A 27,249-nucleotide genomic window follows, 5' to 3' on the forward strand; every position below is an offset into this window, starting at 1 on the left:
CTTCAAAAGTATCATAATTTATCATTTGAAAATGTACACTGTTTAAATATATAGCCTCACTGCATGTCACACGTCTGTGTTATTATGCGCATGCCAAGATTAAAGGAAAATAAAAATGTATCCTACATTCTTGTGTTCACTCAAACTCAGCTGGCCTCATACAGAACTCTTCCACCTCTGGCTGATAGCTTTACGTAATGTCCAAATAAGTATGTCCACCTCACTGTGATGTCGCAAAGTACTCAGACTCCAAAACAAAACTTTCAGAGGCATCCACAACTAAATTCCTAAATGCATGAACCTTATGCTTTGACGCTTTGGTATTGTTTAACATTGTCCAACATTGTAACAACATTCATAAGTCAGAAAAGACCAAAATCACCATAGGTCCCCAACACACATGAAATTAATAATGTATTGCATGTTCTCACCTGTGTCTGTCTTGAAGCAATAAAGACAGCCTGAAGAACAGAAGGAACTTGCTTGGCAGGTGATATCAAACGCATCAAGCACAGTGCCTGATGGTGGAGAGATGCTACAAGTTGGGTGGTGAAGGTCTGCAGGGGCTTGAGTTGTTGGCTCTGGATCTGGTATTGGCAGTGTGTACCTAGCATAACCTAAGTCCGATGTTCCTGGTTGAACAAAGACACAAAAAAGTTTCACGTCCAGAGTTGCTTTCATCCTGTAACACCTTGTGCTGGTGGTCATCTCTTCTGTGTAAATGAAATCTACTACACCCCAAAACCGAAAAAGATACGTATGAAAACACACCTTGAGCAATAACAGTGATGTTAAGCAAATTATCCCTTGAATATGTCAGCTGTTGACTTTTCACAAGAAATTTAGTGTTGCCTTCCTGCTCCTTCATCAGTGGCTTTCTTCCTTCTTGCGAGTAGCAGGTTTTACGTTCACCCTTGTAAAGGAGAAAATAACTTACTGCATTCATTCAACAGAGCCATCTTACGCATTTATAAAAGTGCCTGACCTTTAATGGCTTTGGATCCTCAAGGTACCAATCCACATCTGGGCATGTCTTCTCACAGTTCAGTTTCAACTTTACAGTTTGGCGCACATTAATTGAATTGCAGTTATCACAGCTGTGATCAAAAAGGAAAGTCACCAAATAGCAAAATATTATTGTCAAAAGTGTTCATAGTCAAATACACAATTGCAAATAATGACTGAGAAATTGTTTTGGGGGTAGGGGGCGGTTGGGGGTTGAGTTCCCCACATCTGTGGTCCCTCCCAAGCTTTCTCATTGTTCCCATTGGGTTGAGATTTTTCTTGAGGATGTGGGTTTAGATCCGAGGATGTTGTTGTGGTTTGTGAAGTCCTTTTAGGCACTTGTGATTAAGAACTATATAAATAAATTTTGATTGATTGATTTTTGGGTGTGAATGTTGTCTGTCTATCTGTTTTGGCCCTGCGTAGGGGTGGGGACTTGTCCAGGGTGTACCGCGCCTTCCGCCCGAATGCAGCTGAGATAGGCTCCAGCACACCCACCGACCCGAAAGGGACAAGCAGTAGAAAATGGATGGATGTGTTTTAGTCAGTACAGATAAGTGTCCTATCACAGTGTTGTGCATTATAAATTCAAACGCATTTTGTGCTGACTTAGAAGCTAGCGTATCTCTTGCCGTAGTTAGATATTACGGCTAATACCAAAGGACGCCGATGTGTTACTACGACAGAAAAATAGTTCCTCAGTTTTCGCTCTTACAATAACAATGTTGCTGCAGTTTGATTATTATACAGGTTACGGAACCTAAATTAAGTATTGTTGACGGTTTTTGAATGCATTTTTAAAGTGATTTAGAGGGAGAGTTGATTGCTCCCATTAGCTGCATTGCTAGCCACCAAGAACAAGCCAATTTTTATGTTAGACTGCAAGAGGAAGAAAAAAACTTGTCTTCTTTTCTCTCATAATGATTGTGAACGAAAGGCAAAATTCCCCCCAAAAAGAACAGTTCCCCTTTAAGCAAATTCTAATTATGCAAGCAAATAATCACCTGTGATTAATCATGATTAATCCAAACTGATTAATCTCATTAGACAGCCCTAACACACACACACAGACACACACACATACATATAAATGTACACTACCGTTCAAAAGTTTGGGGTCACGTTGAAATGTCCTTATTTTTGAAGGAAAAGCACTGTACTTTTCAATGAGGATAACTTTAAACTAGTCTTAACTTTAAAGAAATACACTCTATACATTTCTAATGTGGTAAATGACTATTCTAGCTGCAAATGTCTGGTTTTTGGTGCAATATCTACATAGGTGTATAGAGGCCCATTTCCAGCAACTACCACTCCAGTGTTCTAATGATACAATGTGTTTGCTCATTGGCTCCGAAGGCTAATCGATGATTAGAAAACCCTTGTGCAATCATGTTCACACATCTGAAAACAGTTTAGCTCGTTACAGAAGCTACAAAACTGACCTTCCTTTGAGCAGATTGAGTTTCTGGAGCATCACATTTGTGGGGTCATTTAAACGCTCAAAATGGCCAGAAAAAGAGAACTTTCATCTGAAACTCGACAGTCTATTCTTGTTCTTTGAAATGAAGGCTATTCCACAAAATTGTTTGGGTGACCCCAAACTTTTGAACGGTAGTGTATGTATATAGGTGTGTGTGTGTGTGTGTGTGTGTGTGTGTGTGTGTGTGTGTGTGTGTGTGTCTGTGTGTGTGTGTGTGTGTGTGTGTGTGTATATATATATATATATATATATATATATATATATATATATATATATATATATATATATATATATATATATATATATATATATATATATATATTTTTTTTTTTAAAGGTATTTATTTTTAATTGTTTATATTTGGGTTCACTTTAAAGGTTCATTGTTCGTAGTAGTTGCAATTGTTCAAGCATACAAGCACCAGGTAGGGTGGTAGAATTTGTCTTTACATTTTTATTACGTCCTAAATTTTATACATAGATTTTTTATACTTTATACAAAATCCAAAACCAGTGAAGTTGGCACGTTGTGTAAATCGTAAATAAAAACAGAATACAATGATTTGCAAGTCCTTCTCAACCTATATTCAATTGAATAGACTGCAAAGACAAGATACTTAACGTTCAGTATCATCAAAAGGTCCAGAGAATCTGGAGAAATCACTGCACGTGAGCGTAATAAACATTGAATGCCAGTGACCCTCGATCCCTCAGACGCTACTGCATCAAAAACAGACATCAGTCTGTAAAGGATATCACCACATGGGCTCAGGAACCCTTCAGAAAACACTGAAAATACATTCTGCATGTGTTACAACAGTGTGGCTTCATAGAAAAATAGTTCGGGTACTATACTGGCCTGCCTGTAGTCCAGACCTGTCTCCCATTGAAAATGTGTGGTGCATTATGAAGCGTAAAATTGAACAACAGAGACCCTGGACTGTTGAACAACTTAAGCGGTACATCAAGCAAGAAGGGGAAATAATTCCACCTGAAAAGCTTCAAAAATTGGTCTCCTCAGTTCCCAAATGTTTACTGAGTGTTGTTAAAAGGAAAGGCCATGTAACAGTGGTAAAAATGCCCCGTGCCAACTTTTTTGCAATGTGTTGCTGCCATTAAATTCTCAGTTAATGATTATTTGCAAAAAAAAATTTAATTTCTCAGTTCGAACATTAAATGTATTGTCTTTGCAGTCTATTCCAATTGAATATAAATTGAAAAGGATTTGCAAATCATTTTATTCTGTTTTTATTTACGATTTACCCAACGTGCCAACTTCACTGGTTTTGGGTTTTGTATATCCATTCATTCATTCTTACTTATTATTTGTGTATGTTTTCTGTATCATTAAAATGCTCTTGTGCAATTAAGTTTTTTATAATGTTAAGTCACTGTCTAAAAATATCTGCGATGAGATGGCGACTTGTCCAGGGTGTACCCCGCCTTCCGCACGAATGCAGCTGAGATAGGCTCCAGCACCCCCCGCGACCCCAAAAAAGGGACAAGCGGTAGAAAATGGATGGATGGATGGATGTCTAAAAATATGGCACCGTTTTATGAAATGTTTACAATGAAAACACAACAAAATACATTTCTAGAAAATATTTCTGAATAATTATCACCAATAGAGTAATACTTATGTACATTTAATTTACTCTAATCCACATACTATCTTATAATTGCTATTATTGATTGCTTCCTTGATTAAAAAAACAGGTGGAAAAAAAACTAAGTATAATAACAAGCCTGTCATTGGAATGGCTCTTTGAAAGGAACAGCTCCTCAATATCCGATTCCCTTCAAAGAGCCATCTCAAATTTGTTAACACTCACCAGCTATGTAAAGATGAGCTACAATTGCACTCATAATCCAACACTTACAGGATTTTAAATGATGTTCATTTGCAAAAATCAAGTTTTAGTCCTTTACCTATTTATTCAAATTATTTATTATGTATTTATTTGCGCAACAGATCTTATACTACACATGTTTATTAATTTTTACCTCCACAACGGAGACTCCCTGAAGAGCATGCTCAGTACAACATTAGCATGCAAAACAAGAGCTCAGAGGCTCTCCAATCTTATCAACTCAAAATATTTATAATTGATAAATCGGACAATTTTGTCCTATCCCTATCAGTAATGTAGTTCTACATAGCAACTTTTTACCTGATGGTGACATTTTGGAATTCTTTTGGAACAACGGTGATGCACTTTGAAGCGGAGGCTAGTTTGACCCATTTCCTAAACCAGGCTGTTTTTTTCACAGTCACAGTGTACACAGCCATCTCAAATGGATTTGGAAGGCATTGTTTGTCAATCACATGAGTTTCATCATTTTTTTGGTTTCTACATTTGCAATCCCCTCCTGCAAGAATGGAAAAACAAGTGAGACAAAAGTGAATTGTAGTACACACAATTTCTGGAAACTATGAAGTTCAAGTCATAACTTTTAAGTGTGTTTTTATTACCAAGGAAAGGACTGAACAACTATAACAAATGATAATTAAAAGTTTAAAACCTATTTAATGTGTATTGTAGCTTGATTACCATCCCTCCAGTGACTTGAGATACGATGACAAAGTTTATTTGTTACTAAACTCAACCAGAACGATGAAGCAATTGCACTTACTACAATTCCACTTGTATTTAATTCCTTTGCTGGGCAATGATGCATCTCCATGAACCGTGAGAGTGACGTCATTGGTGTAGTCAGCCACAGAGTCGACAGATGTGTTGACTCTCAAGTTGTAAGAGTCACCAACACTCTACATGTGAAAATACAGTGTTTGTTTAAGGAAACGTTTACATGTAGGATTTTATAGTGAATTCATGATAATACCTAGTACAAAAATTGTTTAAAAACATAACAATAAACAGTTCAGACTGACACTGTCAGAGAATTGAAACATGTTTAATTTGTGGGTTTTCGTTTGCACTACATAACTGTTTCTAATATTATGCACATCTCCCTTAAAACCATATTTAAGACTCAATAAAAACACTTGCGTTACAACTCTTGTTTTGGTTCTTAGTTGATTGTGCATGTGATTGTGTAACTATTTATACTTCAACATGAGAGTGCCCAGATTTAATAGTGTTTTGAGATAAAAACTGTCTCTCAACTAATTTTTATGTTTTAAGTAGCAAAAAAAAAATTTTGTTAGAAACATTCCCCCATTAGTTGGCGTAGTAAATATCACAGTGAACCCTTTAAGATCCGACAAAAACATTCGGTCTTACTCACAAGCATTAGCTTAAAGCTAAAGATGGACATATCTTTGTTTTTCCAACCATTGGAACCAAGAAAGCGAATGTGAAGGACAGTGCAAAGAAGAAGAAGTGGATGATATTCATTAAATTAAAGAAATAAATAATCTAAATCATGACCTATGATGTGGCTAGCTAACTTTGTGAAGCAGTTGAAACAAAGCACTGCTTGTCTGCACCATACTGAAGCACAATGAGTCAAAAAAGCCAGACAAGAATGTTAAAATAATATCTAAACAGCAGATATTTATCCATGAAAAGATGAAGAAGCTGCTGATGGTGTGTTTGACAGAGAAGCAGCCTGAAGGAGATACAGTTGAAGTCCACTCCAAGGTAAATGCTGTACATTATGATTACATTATCTCATAAAATACTGTAGTTGCTTGTAGTACATCATATTTTATTGATTTTTTTTTATTTTTTACAATATTTCTCATCTAAAACTTTCTTTTTCTTTTTAAAAGGAATGTTAAATGTCAAAATGATGGTGTTTTGGGAGGGCCAAGTCCCGATTAAAGTGTTTTAAGTTTATTTCAATGGGAAAAGTTGTTTTGAGATACAAGTGTTTTGAGTTAAGAGCTCCAACACAAAACCAACTAAGCTCCTAAATTCAGGTATTACTTATTACTAATGTTGTACATTGCATACCTGGTTTCCAGAGTCTGAGTAGTTCTTGCAAGCCAGGAATATTTGATCCAGGCTCACATTGAAATCAGAGGCTGAGAAGGCGTTCACAGCTTGCACATTTAAACTGAACAATTCTGTAACCAAAAGTTGGTATTTAGGGGTGTTGTGTATGTTTATGAATGCCATCAACTTGCAAGTACAGTACCTTCCACTGGGCTACCAAAGGTATACGTTTGTGAGCTTCCATTGAGCATCTCTCTGGTCTCAGAGTGACTGTCATTGACCGCAGTCAGCGTGAAGAGAAGTCGCACAGGGGCTCCTCGCTCCAGGGAAACACTAATACTGAGATCAGTGGAGTCGGGACACTGGCCGTCCTCTGCTATCACTGAGGCTTGCAGACCCTCCACCGTCTCCAGTAGACACAGCTGAAACTCGGTGGACACCGTCTGGGTTGTGACATTGTTGGAGGCGGTCAAAGTGAGGTTTTTACAGCCACGCCCCAGCTTTTCCACTGTATTTGCAGTCAGCGTAATGTTGTGCGCCGTGATCCCTTGCTCAGCCGATGAGTTTGCAAGTAAAATGTCCTTATATTGAAGCACATAGGTAACATTTGTACCTATTTAGAACAAAACAAAACAACTTGATCACACAGTTATATAATGAGAGTGTGATCTGCATTTTAAACCAGACTCACCTGCCTCTACTGTGACCTGGACTTCAACAGGCCCTCCGCCATAGAACAAGGTGCAGTTAGTGCCACCTTCTGACGTGTTGGTGCTATAGCACTTGATGTCACCAAACTGACCCACAGGCTCCTGAACTGTTATGGACTTTTGAGCTGTCACATGCCAATCACTGGTGGAACACTCCACTGTGACCACAAAAAGTCCAGGTGTTTTGAACGTGTGCATTATTGTGCTTTCAGTCCTATTAGAGAGTGTAAAGTGAGTTCTAAGTGGCCACTATCTATACTCCACTTGTTACTCCTCTACAAGACAATGTCAGAATACAGCAATTCTGCCTTTGCAAAAAAAATAATATACTGTTTTGATTTTACTATATACTATATATATGTTTGTTATTGTGCACAGTTGCAGTAGTGTAGAACTGCACTCTATTTTGGTTCTAGTCCGAATATTAGCTCACAGTGTGCTGGTAATCAATACAACTTGTAATTGTGTAAACAACAACCGCAACCTAAAACCGTCTTTAAAATTGGCAAATAATTTAAACATTTTAACTTTGTTAAGACATGTTTTTGATACAGCTTTTAAGATGTATTTGTATGAATTTAGAAGTATTTTAGAAAATAATACCTCTCTAACAAAGTGAGTGAAAGCTGGAAATTATATTTTAAAGTTATTGATACATTGTTTGTCTACTTACTACAATATCTATGCTAACATAGATGCCAATGCAATAGATTGGCCGATACTAGGTTCTCCCTAACATAATTTTAAAGGGGATCTATGATCATTTTTTGCTTTTATGATCTGTAAATGTTGTCACAATGTTGGATTTTGTGTTAACAACGTCAAAGCATCAAATCATAAGTTTAATGCTTTTGGGCGTGAGCTTGCACACAGTTTTAGATGCCTCTGACCGTGGAGTTTTGCAGTCTGGCTACGTTGTGACATCACAGCGAGGTGAACGTACTTACATACGAAAAGGGGACCTATGATGATTTTCACCATTTCTGACTTACAAATGTTGTTGCAATATTGAATATTTGTGTTAAAACAATGTCAAAGCATCAAATCATAAGTTTGATACCTTTGAACGTGAGCTTGCACACAATTTTGGATGCCTCTGCTCGTGGAGTTTTGCAGTCTGGCTACGTTCATCACAGCGAGGTGCACATACTTATTTGGACATACATTAAGTGAAGCTCTCAGCCAGAGGGGGTTGATCTCTGTATTAGGCCTATCTTAGTTTGAGGAAGCACAAGAGAAGGTATGATAAAGTATTATTTGATTATTTATTGTTAAAAACATATGTTTTCTATGCAGATTTGTATCGATCTGGGAGTGTGCAGATGTCCCTAATGTTGTGACTGGGTGACTCTGTATTGTTTATTGAGCTTATTTTCAACCATGTCTGGGAAAAATAGCAGTACATTTAGTTTACAAGGTATATATTTAACAGTCGACATTTTCATAAGATAAATTATGATACTTTCGAAGAGGGTGGTTCTGTGTTTCATTTGCAACCTGGGAACGCTTCCACAAACTAACATCTTGCAGAAATACTTAGAAAGTAGAATATTAATGTGACTGTGGAGCATAATTTACGCAAAATTTCCACCAAAGCATATCCAATAAATATTATCTAGACGAGGAGTACCCAAACTTTTTGACTCGGGGGCCGCATTGGGTTAAAACAATTTGGCCGGGGCCGGGTTTTGTATATATATATATATATATATATATATATATATATATATATATATATATATATATATATATATATATATATATGTGTGTATGTATATTCCTCGTGCACTAATTGACTGAAAGAGCGCGCACTTGCCGCACGCTCGCCCGACACTGCGGCACAAGCGCGATGAAGTCACGTTATCGATGGAAAAATGCATTTTTAGACAATATGATTTGCCTGAGTGGCTAGGAGACACCGAGAGTAACAAGTGGTAGAAAATGGATTAGAAAGGACAGATTAAAAATAATAATAATAAAAATTAAAAATTAAATAAACTCTTTTTATTTTTTTAAAACTTGGGACTTCCCGCGGGCCGGATTTTGGACGCTGGCGGGCTGTATCCGGCCCGCAAGCCGTAGTTTGGGGACCCCTGATCTAGACCAGTGGTTCTCAAACTTTTCTCACCGAGTACCACCGCAGAAAACACTTGGCTCTCCAAGTACTACCATAATGATGACCAAAGTTAAAATAAAGTAGCATAGTAGGCCCAAGTATTCATTAAAAAACAAGGCAGAGGTTTTATTTAACAAGTATATTTTTGGCCACTGTAACTTTACACACAGTTGGAAAAGTACCACTGTGTTTAAATATTTTATTAGTAGGTTCTTTGGCGTATCACTAGATGGAGCCCTTTTACCACTAGTAGTATGTGTATCACATGTGTATCACAGTTGGAGAATCAGTGATCTAGACCTCGAGGTAGTGTCTTAAATGCAGATTAAAATCATCACAGGTCCCCCTTACGCCCCCCTATATATGTTTGTTTTTTTTAACATAAAAGTGATGACAAATTTGATATGGTTGTAGTATGACTTTAAATAAATAACCACATCTTATAACAATCATTTAATTAAACTATGATCATAAATGTATCAGTTTCCGCTTACTTCACTTGTGTTTGTTGCTGTATTAAAAAGATGGACCAAATTAATAATACTGAAATAACGAATACTTGTTTAGTCGTGGTTAGTTCACATCCTGTGCATCTTCAGGGTGATAAACCTCCCCTGTCCTTAAAACCTGTTAACGCCTCTGATCCAACATTCATGCAATAATACAAATTGTTGCTTACTCTTCTGGGCTATAGGGATCAATAGTATGTCCATCTCCAGCATTCAGAGCACATGTAAGGTTTCCCTCATAGGGATTCAGCAGCCACTTGACAGTAATAGTGACATTATCAAACACTGCCGCCAGTTTACTTATCAGCAGGTGGAGTCCTGTGAGGGAATCACATTTATCAAGTATAAATATATTTGCAACTGAATTTCCAAACTCTGGCAATATGCCATTTTATGGTGAGTTTTGTATTGGCAGGATTTAATTCCTAACATGCAGCATCCAAATGGGAGGAGAGAATGTGAAAGATGCTAATTACACTAGTCAGGCTAGTCATTAGATGAATGAACAAAGGAAAGTCAGACAAGTGCCATCCAGGCTGTACTGTAATGACATTATAAAAGCTATTCTATCAAATGGTGATGTGTGAGGTATGAAGAAGGAGGATGTGAGTTTGGTGTATCTCACCATCTTTGCAGCGGTATTCCACAGACAAGTAACTTCCCAACAGAGGACAAGGTTCACTGTAAGGCTTCCCATTAGCTTGGCACGCTTGCAGACCATGGCAACTGGCTGCAATGACACAAAGTTCAAGTAAAAGGTGATCTGCTAATTTCTGAAATATTTCCTAAAGAATATTTATGAATTCTTACTGTGCTATATGCTAACCACTATGTCACTATGTTCAAAGCAAGCAAGGATTGTTTTGTTAGTGTGCTTTGGTCAAACTATTTAGCAAAATTATGCAAAAAACACACGATCAATTTCCATTTTGGCAAGGTTCCAAAAAAAGGTTAAGATACAAGAAATTACATATTTTTTTGGTCTTACTACTTGTGTCTACTTGATTATGACTTCAAATATTCTTTATTGTTAATTTTTCCAACAATGAAAGACATATGAATCAAGATACGATTTCCCTCTCACTCGGTACTGCGAAGCAAATTTCCAAGTATGGGGATAGAGTGGCCACTTAACACATTAGCGCATGCAAATAATAACAACAAAATATTGCATTAATCATGCATATACGGAGATTAATCACCTAATTTATTTTGACTGCACATGCTCCTTCACCTTAACCGCTGATGTTTACCAGAAAGGCAGCGTGGGTTGTTATACGGTCAGTGATCAGGTTAATGCATCCTCAGGCTGCAACAATTAATCGATTAAACCGATTAGAAAAAACTGCTTTGATTTATATTGTTGCTTTGATTAATCATTTAATGAGGGGTGCCCGTAACTCTAAATGCACTGACATATTTTCCCCACGGCCGCTACAATAGAGCGCAAATGAGAGCTGTGGTGTGTGGGTACAGTGATCCGTGTGGTGGCGAACAACAGAGATTTAGTTTTATCACTTTTATTAATGCACACATGCTAAAAGTGCAATTTCAGTGTTGATGATCATTTATTAGGAAAAAAAGAAGGTAATGGCAAGTCGGATATTGTTTGTTTTTTTCAACAATTTTTCCTGAAATACGCATTAAGGCTAAAAAGTGTAATTTATCTGATTACTTGATTAATCAAACAAACTAATCGATAGACTACCCTATTAATTGAACAAACTAATTAATAGATTAATCGATTACTAAAATAATTGATAGCTACAATGGATACCGAATGGATACTGTTAATAACATGAGAGTCCAGTCCATAAGGAGGCTAGCACTCTTGCATGTAAACAAGTCGGCAGCGCAGAGACATCACCAAACTGATGCAAAGAGGAGTGGTCCTAGCGCCTCCTCCGTGGAAACTGATCTGTGGTCACCTGATAACCTCACCGCGCAGGAGAGGGGGGAAGGCAGAAAAGAGAGACGGCAGATCAACTGGTCTAAAAAGGGGTCTATTTAGAGGCTAGAGTATACAAATTAGTTTTAAGATGGGACTTAAATGCTTCTACTGAGGTAGCATCTCTAACTGTTACCAGTAGGGAATTCCAGAGTACTGGAGCCCGGATAGAAAACGCCAGTGCAAAGATGAGTGAGTCAACTGGTGGCTCGCTGGCAAAATTCACTTCAAAATACTCCCAAAAACTTTTACTAAATTTTGAGCAGATAAATGACGTACATTCAAGAAAAACAGAAAAACAATGTTTGTGTATGACATTCTGATAATAAAATTGCATTTGTGTCAAAAATATTGGTTTCTGTTTCATTTTAGTTCATTCAAATTTGTCAGAATTGTTACTGACATTTTGGTTATGTTTGGATTTTCCTGTGTGTTTGTTTATTTCCTGTCAGCGCTCGTATTTTAGTTCTACTTCATGCATGTCTCCCTGAGAGATGGTTTCCCTCACCTGTCCATGATTGGCAGCCTGGCACACCTGGTTGCAGTTGCCAATCAGGTTGCTATTTATGCCTGCCTCACCCTCCAGTCAGGGCTTGATGATTGTTGCCTGTTGCCTGTTTCCTAGTTCCTGTTTTCCCTGCATCTGCACTAACCAGTTGCACTATTTCCTTTTTCACATTAAAGTCATGTTTTTCTGCACTACACCTGCCATCTCTGTATATTAAGGTTCAAGACCGACAGGACCTGAAAAATTATGCAAGCAAATAGTTTACCACGATTAATCACACTTTTGAATTGTGATTAATCTGATTTTTAAAATTCATTGTTTGATAGCAGAAATTATTCGAGCTGCAGTTATTATTTTAGTAATTTAATAATCTATTGATTAATTAGTTAGTAATCAGACAAAACACAATTTATACCCTCAATATGTATTTTAGAGAAAATGGCTAAAATAAACAACTGTTTTTCTGCTTGCCATGATCCCAGCCTAATAATTACGCTTTGAACATGTGTGCATTAATAATATATTTTTAAAAAACTCAACAGTTCGCCAGCACACAGGTCATGGCACCCATACACCACCGCCCTCATGTGCACTCTTTTGCAGCATCTGTGAAGATACTATGTCCGCGTATTTAAAGTTCTGGGCACACCATATATAGTACGATATTTCTTTATTATTTATACTCATTAAATTATTCAAAAAAGCAACAGAATAGAAAATTACGCTTTTTTTTCTTATCGATTAATCGATTAATTGTTGCAGCACTTCTAATTATGACCAAGTGGAGGAGTCACCAACAGATTAAGTACATTGAGCTTCACCTTGCATGTTATGATTTTTAAAACAAACCAGTCAGGTGGGCATGTTTGGCATTCGGCTATGGTGGAGGTCTGTGCTTTAGCTTGGCTTTATCTTTTGACCATGTTGAAAATCAAATGCACATATCCTATTGTCACTTCACGTGGACTGTGGTCTTAAAAGTAACTAATTTAATTCTGTTGCTTTGACAATGAAAAGTAATTTTTTGCAAATATTGTACATTTATATCCAAATAAATACCCTTTACAGAGGCCATAACATCTATCCAGCTGCACTGCTCCTGAGGAGTTGAGACTAGGGCGGTGAGTTTGGTCCGACAGTAGTGAATTGTTTTTCGACCATAGAAGCTGTCAACTATCTCTAAGACTTGACCCGAGCCGCACTGCAATGTGACATTCTGGCCTTCACATGCAATAGATCTCCCGGAATCTGCGAATAAACAAAACAACATTTATAACGGGATACAACATACACTTAATTAGTTGTATTTGTGTTTATATACCAAACTGGCAGACAAAGTTAAGTTCTTGGCTACAGTTGTCTGATGCTTCCCACTGGAAGCCCGACTGTTTCAGGATATGTCCACAGGTTGCTTGTGGATCGGGTATTTCCTCCCAGTTATCGTAGCTGACATCTGAGCCATCCAGCCATGCCAGAGAAACTAGGATTGATGAGAGCAAAAAAAACACATTCATTATCTTAATTGAGATAGATGATCAATGCTATGAAAAGTATTTATTTGCAGCTCTTATTGACAACAGAATAATGATACAGATGTAGATCATGTTAATGCTAATGACTTGTGTTCTATTTAGGGCAATAAAGAGGTGGTAGTAAATCAAGGAAATTGACAGCAAGCCCAGTCAAATACATTATAAATGAGAAATATATGTCATTATGCCTAATCTTTCACAAAAGGATGACTCAGGTAAAGATCAACAAGATCCTTATCACGACGTTGAACCTGTTTAAAGCGATAATGACAACAACAGGCAGCGATTTTGACTTCGGTTTATCAAATAAAGTTGTACTATTAAAATAGGCCACACATTTTTATATTAACCTGACATCACCGGTGCTGTTTTGTAATCTTGACCCATTTTACTACAATAACTGCTGGCTCTACTATTTCTATTATTTTCCAGTTTAAGAAACTGTTCAAACTTCAAGTGTTTACAAAGTACAAAGAAGAAGAATCCTGATAAACATGTTGAATTTATTGAAAATGTGATAATAATATTCATATCACTAAGTAAATTACAACTTAATTTGCTATATATATTATTTATGGAGTAAGTTGTGTACAAATTGAGAACATTAAGTGAATAAATGTGTTAGTAATTGCTATTAAATGGAAAAAGGGTAGGATTAAATAAGTTCCGCTTCTTCCTTCTCCATGTTGAAAAGAGAAGCTGGAAATTGTGATGTATCATGTTGTAACTAGGTTGTGAGTTCAAACCCCGGCCGAGTCATACCAAAGACTATAAAAATGGGACCCATTACCTCCCTGCTTGGCACTCAGCATCAAGGGTTGGAATTGGGGGGTAAATCACCAAAATGATTCCCGGGCGCAGCACCGCTGCTGCCCACTGCTCCCCTCACCTCCCAGGGGGTGATCAAGAGGATGGGTCAAATGCAGAGGACAAATGTCACCACACCTAGTGTGTGTGTGACAATCATTGGTACTTTAGCGTTAACTTTAACTGTATGCATGTTCAAAATAAACTTAAACCATTATTTCACTTTGTTGACATTTCTTGTTTTTACTCTGCTCTTTTCAGTGCTGCTAACACAATAAACAAGTCAAAAGGTGTCTTAAAAATCTATACAATTAATGTTGAGGTTAATATGGCTCTCACCCTCATTGGCATCCAGAGTGAGATTTGGTGCAGCAGGTGCCAATCCAAGCCACCAGTCCTTCTCCGGACTTAAGTGCTTCTGAAGGAACTGCTGCGTCTCGCTGTTCAGGATGAAGGCTATGTGTCCTCCTCCTCGCTCGCACCAATTTTGGGCACTAAGGAAGGAACGCTGCAGACCAACAAACTCATAGCAGGAGCCATCAAAGTGTTCCTGGGGTTTTGGACAGAAGAGAGTGTCTGGTTCCTCTACAGCAAAACAAGTAGAGCTGAGGAGGAGAACAAATAAAGTCAAGACAGAGTGGTCCATCTCTGCCGCTGTGCACCTGCACACTGCTTGCACTCAGTTTGGTAACAAAATGACTTTAAAGGACAATGACGTCAATGGCCGTGACAAAAGGCCAGCTCTTTAGGGTCATGTCTGACTGGTTTACTTGATGGCTGCTTACCTTTGTATTGCGCATATAACTCTCGTCAACAAACAAAAGCCGTGGGCTGTCCTGAAAGGCGACAAAAGCCAACTGTCAATAGTCACTAATGGCTCCACAACCTGCAGAGAGAGATACGCTTGTCAGCCTGTGCTGTTATAAAATGTCGATTTCACCTCCCACGAGACACAACATTCATTTGTCTTCTGGAGGATATTTGTTGCTGAGCCTGATAGGGTTTAATAGTAAACATTACATTTGACTTGCTCTAAATTAGAGATGTCCGATAATATCGGTCTGCCGATATTATAGGCCTATAAATGCTTTAAAATGTAATATCGGAAATTATTGGTATCGTTTTTGTTATTATCGTTATCGTTTTTGTTTTTTAATTAAATCAACATAAAAAACACAAGATACACTTACAATTAGTGCACCAACCCAAAAAACCTCCCTCCCCCATTTACACTCATTCACACTCATTCACACAAAAGGGTTGTTTTTTTCTGTTATTAATATTCTGGTTCCTACATTATATATCAATATATATCAATACAGTCTGCAAGGGATACAGTCCGTAAGCACACATGATTGTGCGTGCTGCTGGTCCACTAATAGTACTAACCTTTAACAGTTAATTTTACTAATTTTCATTAATTACTAGTTTCTATGTAGCTGTTTTTATATTGTTTTACTTTCTTTTTTATTCAAGAAAATGTTATTAATTTATTTATCTTATTTTATTTTATTAATTTTAAAAAAAAGACCTTATCTTCACCATACCTGGTTGTCCAAATTAGGCATAATAATGTGTTATAGCCACGACTGTATATATCGATATCGGTTGATATCGGTATTGGTTGATATCGGTAATTAAGAGTTGGACAATATCGGATATCGGCAAAAAGCCATTATCGGACATCCTTACTCTAAATGGTTAATATGATCAAACTGTCAAGCTCAGAAGACAATGGCAATGTTTCACATGTAAAGGAACAATCAAACAGATTGCTTAATAACATAATAAATAAATTAAATAAAAATAAAAAACACATAATAGATCCGTTCACAAAGCATAGATACAATGGTATGTTGAACTGTAAAGATAAATTAAGTTATAAAAAACATGTAAAATTTGATTCATTAAGTATTATATAATAGTGCTTTATGAGTTTTCTCCCCCAACTGAACCCAAATGTTGTAATGACAAACTAAATATCATGTACAGTCTCATACTTGCCAACCCTCCCGTTTTTAGCGGGAGAATCCCGGTATTCAGCGCCTCTCCCGACAACCTCCCGACAGAGATTTTCTCCCGACAAACTCCCAGTATTCAGCCGGAGCTGGAGGCCGCGCCCCCCCCAAAAAAAGTCTGCCGCAGCTGCGATTGTACCTGACCAGCCTCCGGGTACAAGTAGTGGAGTACCAATTGCTTGCCAGAGAAGATCTTCACCAGGAAGCAAGGATTGACCGGTTTTGGGCCATGCTAGGGAGAGATGGAAGATTCCACACTCTCGTGCATTTGATGAAAGCACTTTTGTGCGTGCCACACAGCAATGCATCATCAGAGAGGGTGTTCAGCATGGTTAGAAAAATAGTGACAGAGAATAGAAAGAGGATGGACAATTCAACCCTTAACAAAGCATTGTACTTTCAAGTACAAAAATGAGTAGATGAGTGTTGTGTGTGTGTGTGTATATGTGTAAATAAATGAACACTAAAATTCAAGTATTTCTTTTATATATATATATGTATATATATATATATATATATATATATATATATATATATATATATATATATATATATATATATATATATATATATATATATATATATATATATATATATATATATATATATATATATATATATATATATATATATATGTAACGGTGTAGAAACAGACGTTCATTATGCTTGATTAAATTATGAATGAAGTGTTGCAACAGCGCCTGTTGCTGGCGAGAAGTGGTATGTACTTTACATGCGAGAAGTGCTCAGAACTGTGCCTTCCAACTGATAATCCCGTGACCCAAGTGGACTCACAGTCTCACAATTTGCACTGTTTTGCAGGACACTGTCATTTTGTGGACCTTCACACACACACATATATATATATATATATATATATACATATATATATATATATATATATATATATATATATATATATATATATATATATATATATATATATATATATATATATATATATATATATATATATATATATATATATATATATGTGTGTGTGAAGGTCCACAACTGTATGTGGCAAAATGACAATATATATATATATATATATATATATATATATATATATATATATATATATATATATATATATATATATATATATATATATATATATATATATATATATATATATATATATATATATATATATATATATATATATATATATATATATATATATATATATATATATATATATATATATATATATATATATATATATATATATATATATATATATATATATATATATATATAAAATATATGGCAGCACGGTGGCAGAGGGGTTAGTGCGTCTGCCTCACAATACGAAGGTCCTGAGTAGTCGTGAGTTCAATCCCGGCCTCGGGATCTTTCTGTGTGGAGTTTGCATGTTCTCTCCGTGACTGCGTGGGTTCCCTCCGGGTACTCCGGCTTCCTCCCACCTCCAAAGACATACACCTGGGGATAGGCTGATTGGCAACACTAAATTGGCCCTAGTGTGTGGATGTGAGTGTGAATGTTGTCTGTCTATCTGTGTTGGCCCTGCGATGAGGTGGCGACTTGTCCAGGGTGTACCCCGCCTTCCGCCCGATTGTAGCTGAGATAGGCTCCAGCGCCCCCCGCGACCCCGAAGGGAATAAGCGGTAGAAAATGGATGGATGGATGGATATATATATATATATATATATATATATATATATATATATATATACATATATATATATATAGCTAGAATTCACTGAAAGTCAAGTATTTATATATATATATATATATATATATATATATATATATATATATATATATATATATATATATATATATATATATATATATATATATATACATATATACGTATGTATATATGAAATACTTGAGTTGGTGAATTCTAGCTGTAAATATACTCTCCTCTTAACCACGCCCCTAACAACGCCCCCCGCCCAAGCCCCCCCCCCCCCCCCCCCCGATATTGGAGGTCTCAAGGTTGGCAAGTATGTGTACAGTATTTAAGTTGTTGTTTCCTTTTAGAAAAAAGTATATGATTTTAGTAAGTTGAATGAACATTTAAAATCATTAAAATGACCCTATTTCCAATATGTCCGGCAAGTTACATTGCGGTTTTACTCATGTATAAACTATGTTAAAAATTTAACAATCAACAAGTTGAATATTTTAGTAATATTTGAGCCATCAAACCAAGTCAAGATGAGTTGTTTACATACAGTCGTCGCATTCTTCAAATGTCGTACCCGGATGTGTGACGTCATATTGAAGGGACGTTGTGTAAGGAGCCGCTAGCCATATATATAAACTCTTCGCTCCAGTTTAACAAAAAAAAATACCCAGCATGTTAACGATGTTGGCTGGTAAGGGAACCGGGTCTATCATATCTGCGCTTCGGATTGTTTGCAGGAGTGAGGTAAATAAATAAATAAAAACATGGCGCTAACAGTCTGATAGTGGTTGGCTAATTTCTCCTCTGCGCCTAAAGGCAGTCCTTGGGCAGCGGTGGAGGTGTCTGTCCACGCAAACCGATGGAGAAGTCCGCATCGCGAAGATACTCAAGGAGAAATTCCCTCTAGCATCATCGCTCAAAGTCGTGGATATATCGGGTACGTGAAAATCATACATAATAACACATTTGAACTCAATATGGCATTCACCAAGATTAAAATTAAATTAAAACAGAATATGTTTTAGTCTAAAATGACATTTATTGATTTAGTTTTAAGTCCTGCATTGTCAATTGGTTTGTGACGTTTGCTACTTGTTCAAGATCAGCAATTATCCCATGACCTTGTGTGATCTTACTCCAGGCGGCTGTGGGGCCATGTATGAGGTCCACATAGAGTCCAGTGAGTTCCAAGACAAGAGAACTATCCAGCAACACCAACTCGTTAATCAGGTACTTGTCTGTGTAGAGTACATCCACTCATTTTCCACTTCATTTTGTACACCTGCAAAGAGATCAACAACAAGAGCTGCGTCAGATATTATGCTTGGTGTAACACATATAATCATTGGTGGCATGGGTGAAGCCCCCTTTTGGCTAATGACTCTGTTCGAGAAGTGTTACTTTAACAAGTTTTTCGTTGTGGTGTACAACTACTCAGTATCTGATAGGGATGTAACGATTGGATTCGATATAAGTGGTTGCCGATATGATTCAGGAAGGATCTCATTTTTTTTACAACGATTCAATCCGAAACGATTCAGTGAGTTGTAATCAATTCATACATTTTTTTGCAAACATTTTTTAACCGTGTGACTTTGAAATAAATACTGGATACTGGAACCTATAGGTGAAGTTTCCTATGTTCCTGCTATTTCTTGTAAGGGCATTGTATATAAGGAATTATGGATGCAAATAAGCAAGTAAACAATAATTAATGGCCAATGCATTCACATCTTATTTAAATAAAGTGCAACCACCTATTAACTAGATCCACTCGACGTCCATTGCACCAGTCGCCCAGGGGTGGGGTCCCCACATCTAAGGTCCCCTTCAAGGTTTCTCATTGTATCCCATTGGGTTGAGTTTTTTCTTGCCCTGATGTGGGATCTGAGCCGAGGATGTCGTTGTGGCTTGTGCAGCCCTTTGAGACACTCGTGATTTAGGGCTATATAAATAAACTTTGATTGATTGATTGAACCAACACTTTAGGTTGAATTAACAAGGGGAAACCTTTCTGCTCACATTTTTAACATTCAAGCAATTTTCAATAAAACTACAGTAACCAACATTTCAACAGTAGATTTACATGCTAAATCAAGTTCCCCGACCTGACCATATCCATATTTTGTTCTGCGCCCTGGCGTCGCCAATGAAGGACAGTGTCCCAAGTGTGCGGAAGCATGTATGGCCCCTCGCTTCTTAATTTCCATAGCCTCCTTGATACATCTCTTGTATTTGTTTTTGTTTCCTGATGAAATTACTTCTTCTTGTGTTCAGAAAGTCGATGTGTCGCTGTAACTTGCTTCCCTGTCACTTCCGTTTTGTCGGTCGCGTCTTTTGTGGCTTAAAGTTGTGTTGAGGCTTTAAATGATTGTGTTGTCGTTTGTATTCATTGTGGCTTTTGCATTCGGGCTGTATCTGAAAGTGTTTATGTTGTAATTTATGATATAGTCTTGTTGCGTTTGTTGTGACCTTTCTCAGCCAATGTAGTTATTTGCCATTTTTGCTTTGAAGATTTCACAGATGGGCAAAATAGACTCAACGTTTAACGTCCCCATTATTAAAAGTGCTAAACTTCATATAAAGTCTTCCGTTCTTAAAACCAATGTTTTCCTTTTTCTAGTATCGATCAAATTGATCGATTCCCTTTTAAAACGATCTTGGATTGATAACTATCTTCCGGAAGGCATAATTGCCAAGCACAGATCAATATACTTGAAATTTAGGAATATAAATCGATATATCGATCACTCGTTACATCTCTAACATCTAATACTTTATACAGCTCTAAGGCCCTGTCCACACGTAAATGTTTTTAGGTGGGAATGGTAAAGTATTGTAACGTTTCGGCCTTTTATCCAGACGGCAACGGAGTTCTGGGTGCCCTGAAAGGATAGTTTTAAGAACAAGATCCATAACGCCACTGAGTCGTTATTGTGTGGACATGCAAACCACAACCTTTTTTTTTTTAGTTTGTTCATTAAAAAAATGACTGCATGCAACAGCTGCTAACAACAGCTATGGTAAACTGTGTGCGGTAGTTACTACCACTAAGCACAATAGCAACAAAACCTTATTAACCTCTTTCAACTAAAGGTGCAACAAATACAATTATAATACACATACTACCACCAAGGACTACCAGAAAAAAACACTCTGACATCCAGAATTGATTGCAGTTTTTCAGGACCTCTTTTACTTGATCCAGCTACTCTATAATGGTGTCAATGGGGTTGCGAAGGAAGTTATTCTGGTGTCTTGTGTCAGCTTGCAACGCCACTGGTGGTGAGGCATTAATTACATCAGTTTCACCAATTGACACAGTCCCATCTGGACGTGACTCGTTATTGATCTGACACCTGGTGGAACAAAACACCAACTTTCCCGTGTGGACAGGGCCTCAGTTTAATGCACTGTAATTCTACACTGCAACTGAAATAGTTAAAGGGGAACTGCACTTTTTAATTTATTTTGGCTATCATTCACAATCATTATAAGAGACATGACGATGGATGTTATTTTACGCATACTAAATATAAAATAAATGCGATCAAAAGCCAAGCGTCTTTTCGTGTCGTTCTCGCCATTTCCGGGTCCTAAATGGCTGTCAAAGTGTACCAACTTGTCAGAATGCATCCTCAGACTTCTTCTGTCCAGGTAAGATGCATGATTTATGATCTACAATAAAACTTCCAGAGAGCAAGCAAGTGAGAAAACAGCTCGCCAGTCGATCATGTCGAAAATTGTACACAGGCTTGTGATCACGGCGCCGCTATAAATAGTCTGTCTGTGTTAGCGCTTACAATAACAATATCACTAATACTTGGTTAATATCCAAATCAGGAAATGTAAATGGAGTATTGTTGGCGGTTTTAGAATAGTTATTTATTGGATTTTATGGATGAAATAGAAGACCTCCCATTGGCTACGTTGTACACAGACTTTTATTTACGTTTATTTACAAGTTAGAATGCATTAAAAAAATCCATCCGTCGTGTCTTTCATAATGATTGTGAACGATAGTCAAAATAAAAAAAAAACGCAGTTCCCCTTTAACATGTTGTTAAAATAATTCCTCCTGACAGTGTGAATCAAAATAGAGCATCATTTAAGCCAGAGTGCTTCACTGGCCTTTTGTAATAGTTATCTGCGCTTACTCACATTTGAATTATATTTTATCTCTGTTTGTTTGTCCCCTACAGGCACTGAAGGAAGAGATTCAAGGAATGCATGGACTGAGAATATTCACAGATATTCCAAAATAATACTATACAAATTTCACTACTACTACAAAATATGCCATGAATCAACAATTTGTTGGTAGATATTATACATAAACAAATAATGTGAAATACAATACTGCAAAAAAAAATGCTGCATACATTAAGTATACACAAAACGACGGATGGTCCTGCAGTTTAAAGTATTGCCATGTTGCCTGAGGCTGTGAGCCAAATATATACTCTAATGTCCCAGCATAGTTTATGTATTGCACCTGAATCAGTCAGCACACTGTACATGGGCATAGTGTATTTATTTATGATATACCAACACTATGTAAGAATGTATAAGCAATTTTTACTTGACTCGCTCCATTAAACTATTTTGTATTATTAGATTGTTTATTCACTTTTCATTAGAAAGAAAACTACTTCAGCGCCTAAAAAAATTAAACCAAAGAAGAACCTGGATATGTATAGTACCATATTGGCTTGATTTATAAAATAAATCAGTTTCTAAAACCATACATTTGGTAAATAACCAAACAATAACATTTTGTATGACTACCTTTTGTGAAGTAGATATGGCCTGTAACCAGAGTACAGTATATTGATTGTGATACTGATGATTTTGGATGTACAGGTTTCTGAAAAGGGGCAGCACGGTGGAAGAGAGGTTAGTGCATCTGCCTCACAATACGAAGGTCCTGAGTAGTCGTGAGTTCAATCCCGGCCTCAGGATCTTTCTGTGTGGAGTTTGCATGTCCTCCCCATGACTGTGTGGGTTCCCTCCGGGTACTCCGGCTTCCTCCCACCTCCAAAGACATGCACCTGGGGATAGGTTGATTGGCAACACTAAATTGGCCCTAGTGTGTGAATGTGAGTGTGAATGTTGTCTGTCTATCTGTGTTGGCCCTACGATGAGGTGGCGACTTGTCCAGGGTGTACCCCGCCTTCCGCCCGAATGCAGCTGAGATAAGCTCCAGCGCCCCCCGCGACCCCGAAGGGAATAAGCGGTAGAAAATGGATGGATGGATGGAGGTTTCTGAAAAGCCTCTGAACACAAGATTAGATACACCCAAGATCCAAAACAAGAGCTGTGTCAAAACATCTGCATTTAACAAAGATAATAGGCCTGATTCTCTAAACGGTATAATGCACACCAATATGGTAATTATGAACATATTAAATCAAATACTTCTTTGACAGTGTTTTGAAAACTGAAAACCTTTTTACAAACAAAAAACTTTATAGACACTAATAAATATTTAGTACACCGTATATTGCTCGTATTCCCACATGTGACTTCTTCCCGGAATTGACTGTTGTACTGTAAGCAACTTGGGAACTATTTGAGTACAAAAGGCTTAAATCTTCCTGCAAAAAGCAGATGCGAGCAAAAAAATCAAACTGGAATAGATGCCTACAATTTATCAAAAAAAGATTTGTTGAGTGTGATATTAAGGATTATACGTCGGGCGTCTTCCCAGACATATGAAACTATTGTACTCCAGACGTCATTCTGCACGACAAAACAGATGAAAACTTGGAAAAGCATGGAGGTCTACAACTTCTTGGTGTGTGGCTGGGTCAAGGAAATCGGTATCAGGAATCTCTGGGATAAATATACTGTACATTGTTTTTGCTTGGGTAAGGTTGCATTTCATGATTTAATTTGGGCAGCAATGTTTGTTGCCTGACTATAGATGTCAACATTTTGAATGTGCTGAAATCTTCATTTATGATCGTTGCCTCTGGTAAAAGCTCAACTCTTTTAGGTTTTGCTCAAAATTGGCTTGTTGGTGCTATTCGAAACACTTGTGGAAAAATGTGTTTTAAGAAATACGAATAATATCAAGATAATACTTAAATCAATCAATCAATCAGCTTTATTGTCCATTCTTACATGTACAAGACACATAAGAACTGAAATTACATTTTCGGCACAATCCCGCTAAGAGCAGACATACGTTACAGGGAGACAAGACGGGACCGCCAACGGATCAGCCTCACTTAGGCGCTCCTCAAAAAGGTGGGAAAAAGGTGACATTGGGGGGAGGGGGGAAGTAAAAAAAAATATCAGTCTGAGGCTGGACCCTCAGAATGGTCCAGACTGAGTCCGAGGAAAAAAACCTCACATAGCATGGCACACATAAACAAGGTACATTTAATCACAACAACTCGCAACAAAGTCATCCAACAGGACCTTGGAGGCCAGCAGCTGCTGTTGAGCGCTGCTCAGCCCCCACAACCCCGGAGGAATAAAGCAGTGGTGAAGGCGTTGATTGGGGAGGGGTATGTGCGTGCATGTATGCCCAATTAACTTGGGTGAGATGTTGGATTGTCTTTATGGGCCGAGGCCGGCCCCAAGAGTTCAAGAGTTCAAGAGTCCGACCCAGGTGCTTTTGAAGAAAAGGGAAAGGTCAAAAGCGTCCATCTTTGAGGAGTCCTCGGGGGAGTGTTTTCAAACAGCCTGTTCCTCAAGGCCATTCGAGGGAGTCAAATCGTAGATTAAGATGTTGTTTTTTTCTTTGAGCAGTCAAAACAATGACATTCCTGCTCTATATGCTGGCTCTGACAATTCCAATTTATTCTTTCTGTAACATCATCAAGATCGAATCTACCTTGCGATTCAAATCAGCAATCGCTCCAGTCTGTGATCCCACAGCACGACCCAATCCTTCCATTGCGTTGAACAGCCTGTTGGCCCCTTGAGTGGCTGCCATCGTCTTCCGAATTTGACGATACACCAGAGCAATGCCCAGCCCAATCAGCAAATGCCCTGCGATCACAGCTCCAAATAGGTAGATGTCTTCCACGTCCTCGATGGAAAGGACTGAGAGGCACATGATTCTCCAAGTATTCCAGGAATCTCTCACGTACCCCGCAGCAATGGTTCCATCAGGGCAGCCAGGCTCCCCCGAGCCTCTTTTCCTTGTCGAAAAGACTGTGTCAATTGCGTCGAGAGTCCAGTTGATCAAATTCATTTTGATGTTTAGATTTGAGGACAGCTCAAGAAAAGAGGCTTCAAAATAGTTCAAACAAGACAAAAACAAAGAGAGCAAGCAGGGAAGGAGGGAGCGGAGAGAGATGCGACCGCCCTCACCAGTGGCAAGACAGAAAAGAAGAAATGGGAAATAATAAATGTTAAAAGTATATCAAACAAACCTTTAACAAAGATATCACTGCAAACTCATGCATTATTTGACTCTGCTCCCTTGGACTGGAGTGTGTGCTGCTTTTCTTGTTGTTTTGTAAAATCTTGCAATCTTCTGCCCTTTTTGATTACCTTTTAATCCAACTCTTTTTATTGGCATTTTCAAATAGACAGAAAAAAGTGCAAGTCGTCAGTAAATTATTCACACCCTTTCCCTTAAAACCCAAACCACCCACCCACCCAACTCCACTCAGGTCAAACCAACAAGGGACATATGGCACAAACATATAACAAGTAAGACGACAAAGACAGACACGTTCACACACACACACACAAACACACACACACACACACACACACACACACACACACACACACACACACACACACACACACACACACACACACACACACACACACACACACACACACACACACACACACACACACACACACACACACACACACACACACACACGAGGCCAGAGACAGACAGACAGGCTGAAAGAGAGAAAAACGGAAAAATAATAATAATAAATAAAAGGGAGATTATTCCTCATTTGCGTCTGGGCATAAGTCAAGAGAGTTGACATACAGCAAGACAGGACTCCATGAGCTTTCAAACGCTTGAGCAGAGCCTTTTAGCGAAAACTTAAGTTTTTCCAGTTTTAGGTTGTAGAGAGCCTCTCTAATCCAACGGCCGTGTGATGGGGGGCGAGCCAGCTTCCAATTAAACAAGATCAATCGCCTGGCCAGCAAGGTCGTAAAAGCAACAGCGCGTTTTAGTGGTACCGGGCACATGTTATCAGGGCATGTGCCAAAAATGGCTGATAATGGGTTGGGGGAAAAGTTTTGACCGTATGCCTTTCCGATTGTGTCAAAAATGTCCTCCCAAAAGGAACATAGTTCAGAGCAGGACCAGAACATATGGACATGATCAGCCGAAGATTGTTTGCATCTATTGCAGGTATTGCTAACAGTGGGGTAGATTTTGGATAGTTTTGAATTAGTGTAGTGAATTTTATGGATTACTTTGCATTGGATGAGACTATGACGGGCACATATTGAGGAGGAGTGGACCAGTTTCAGGGCACAGTTCCAGTGTTGATCGGATATGTTGGTATTAAGATCGCTCTCCCACGAGGCTCTTATCACTGATAGAGAGTTTGGAGCACCTGAACTTAAGGAGGTATATAGCACGGAGATGCATTTTTTATGATTAGGGCTCAAAGATAACAACGTATCTATAAGAGTTTCCAGGGGACGATTTGGAAAGTGTGGGAACTGCTTCTTTACGAAGTCCCTCGCCTGAAAAAAACGAAAAAGGTGGGAGTTCGGCAAATCGTATTTGGAAGAGAGTTCAGCGAAGGATGAGAACACTCCGTCTGCATAGATGTCTTTCACAGTGGTGATACCATGATCGTGCCAAGTCATGAATGCGGGGTCAGTACGGGAAGGTTTAAATAAATGTTTTTTAAGTAGCGGGGTCAATATAAATGGGCCCTGAAAACCCAAGTGTTTCCGTAGCTGGTTCCATATTTTCATGGAGATCGATGCAATGGTGTTTGCGCCTTCAAGTTTAAATGGAAAAGGGAGTGATGAGCATAAGCAAGAACGTAATGAGAAGTGTGGGATTGCCGTTTCAAGGGATACCCAGGCCGGGAGGGTCTGAGAG

At 38.0% G+C, this 27,249-nt stretch overlaps 2 protein-coding genes across 2 annotated transcripts in view; one reads left to right on the forward strand and one right to left on the reverse strand.

Moving 5' to 3' along the window:
- LOC133642104 (polycystin-1-like protein 2) overlaps positions 1-18,789 on the reverse strand; it is a 59,459-nt gene extending 40,670 nt beyond the window's left edge. The window contains exons 1-15 of the mRNA XM_062036230.1: positions 18,772-18,789; positions 15,305-15,405; positions 14,859-15,124; positions 13,502-13,660; positions 13,240-13,428; positions 10,350-10,454; positions 9,895-10,042; positions 7,081-7,313; positions 6,592-7,002; positions 6,408-6,520; positions 5,122-5,257; positions 4,659-4,857; positions 986-1,097; positions 772-913; positions 432-632 (exon numbers count right to left, since the gene is read on the reverse strand). Of these exons, the coding sequence (XP_061892214.1) occupies positions 432-632; positions 772-913; positions 986-1,097; positions 4,659-4,857; positions 5,122-5,257; positions 6,408-6,520; positions 6,592-7,002; positions 7,081-7,313; positions 9,895-10,042; positions 10,350-10,454; positions 13,240-13,428; positions 13,502-13,660; positions 14,859-15,124; positions 15,305-15,405; positions 18,772-18,789 (2,533 nt within the window). The remainder of the gene's footprint in view (positions 1-431; positions 633-771; positions 914-985; positions 1,098-4,658; positions 4,858-5,121; positions 5,258-6,407; positions 6,521-6,591; positions 7,003-7,080; positions 7,314-9,894; positions 10,043-10,349; positions 10,455-13,239; positions 13,429-13,501; positions 13,661-14,858; positions 15,125-15,304; positions 15,406-18,771) is intronic.
- Positions 18,777-22,813, forward strand: bola3 (bolA family member 3). Its single transcript, XM_062067919.1, has 4 exons — positions 18,777-18,941; positions 19,014-19,134; positions 19,339-19,427; positions 22,400-22,813. The coding sequence occupies exons 1-4, from the start codon at positions 18,870-18,872 to the stop codon at positions 22,460-22,462; spliced, it is 345 nt and encodes a 114-aa protein (XP_061923903.1). The 5' UTR covers positions 18,777-18,869; the 3' UTR covers positions 22,463-22,813.
- Positions 22,814-27,249: the final 4,436 nt, after the last annotated feature.

The sequence above is a fragment of the Entelurus aequoreus genome, linkage group LG02 (assembly GCF_033978785.1).
Source record: "Entelurus aequoreus isolate RoL-2023_Sb linkage group LG02, RoL_Eaeq_v1.1, whole genome shotgun sequence".
Classification (NCBI taxonomy): Eukaryota; Metazoa; Chordata; class Actinopteri; order Syngnathiformes; family Syngnathidae; genus Entelurus; species Entelurus aequoreus.

What these genes read in the sequence shown, in the direction of transcription:
- bola3 (XM_062067919.1), top strand. Translation starts at nt 18,870, where the DNA reads ATGTTAACGATGTTGGCTGGTAAGGGAACCGGGTCTATCATATCTGCG. An exon ending in CAAAGTCGTGGATATATCGG is followed by an intron (nt 19,135 to 19,338) that starts GTACGTGAAAAT and finishes ATCTTACTCCAG; the next exon opens with GCGGCTGTGGGGCCATGTAT. An exon ending in AACACCAACTCGTTAATCAG is followed by an intron (nt 19,428 to 22,399) that starts GTACTTGTCTGT and finishes TGTCCCCTACAG; the next exon opens with GCACTGAAGGAAGAGATTCA.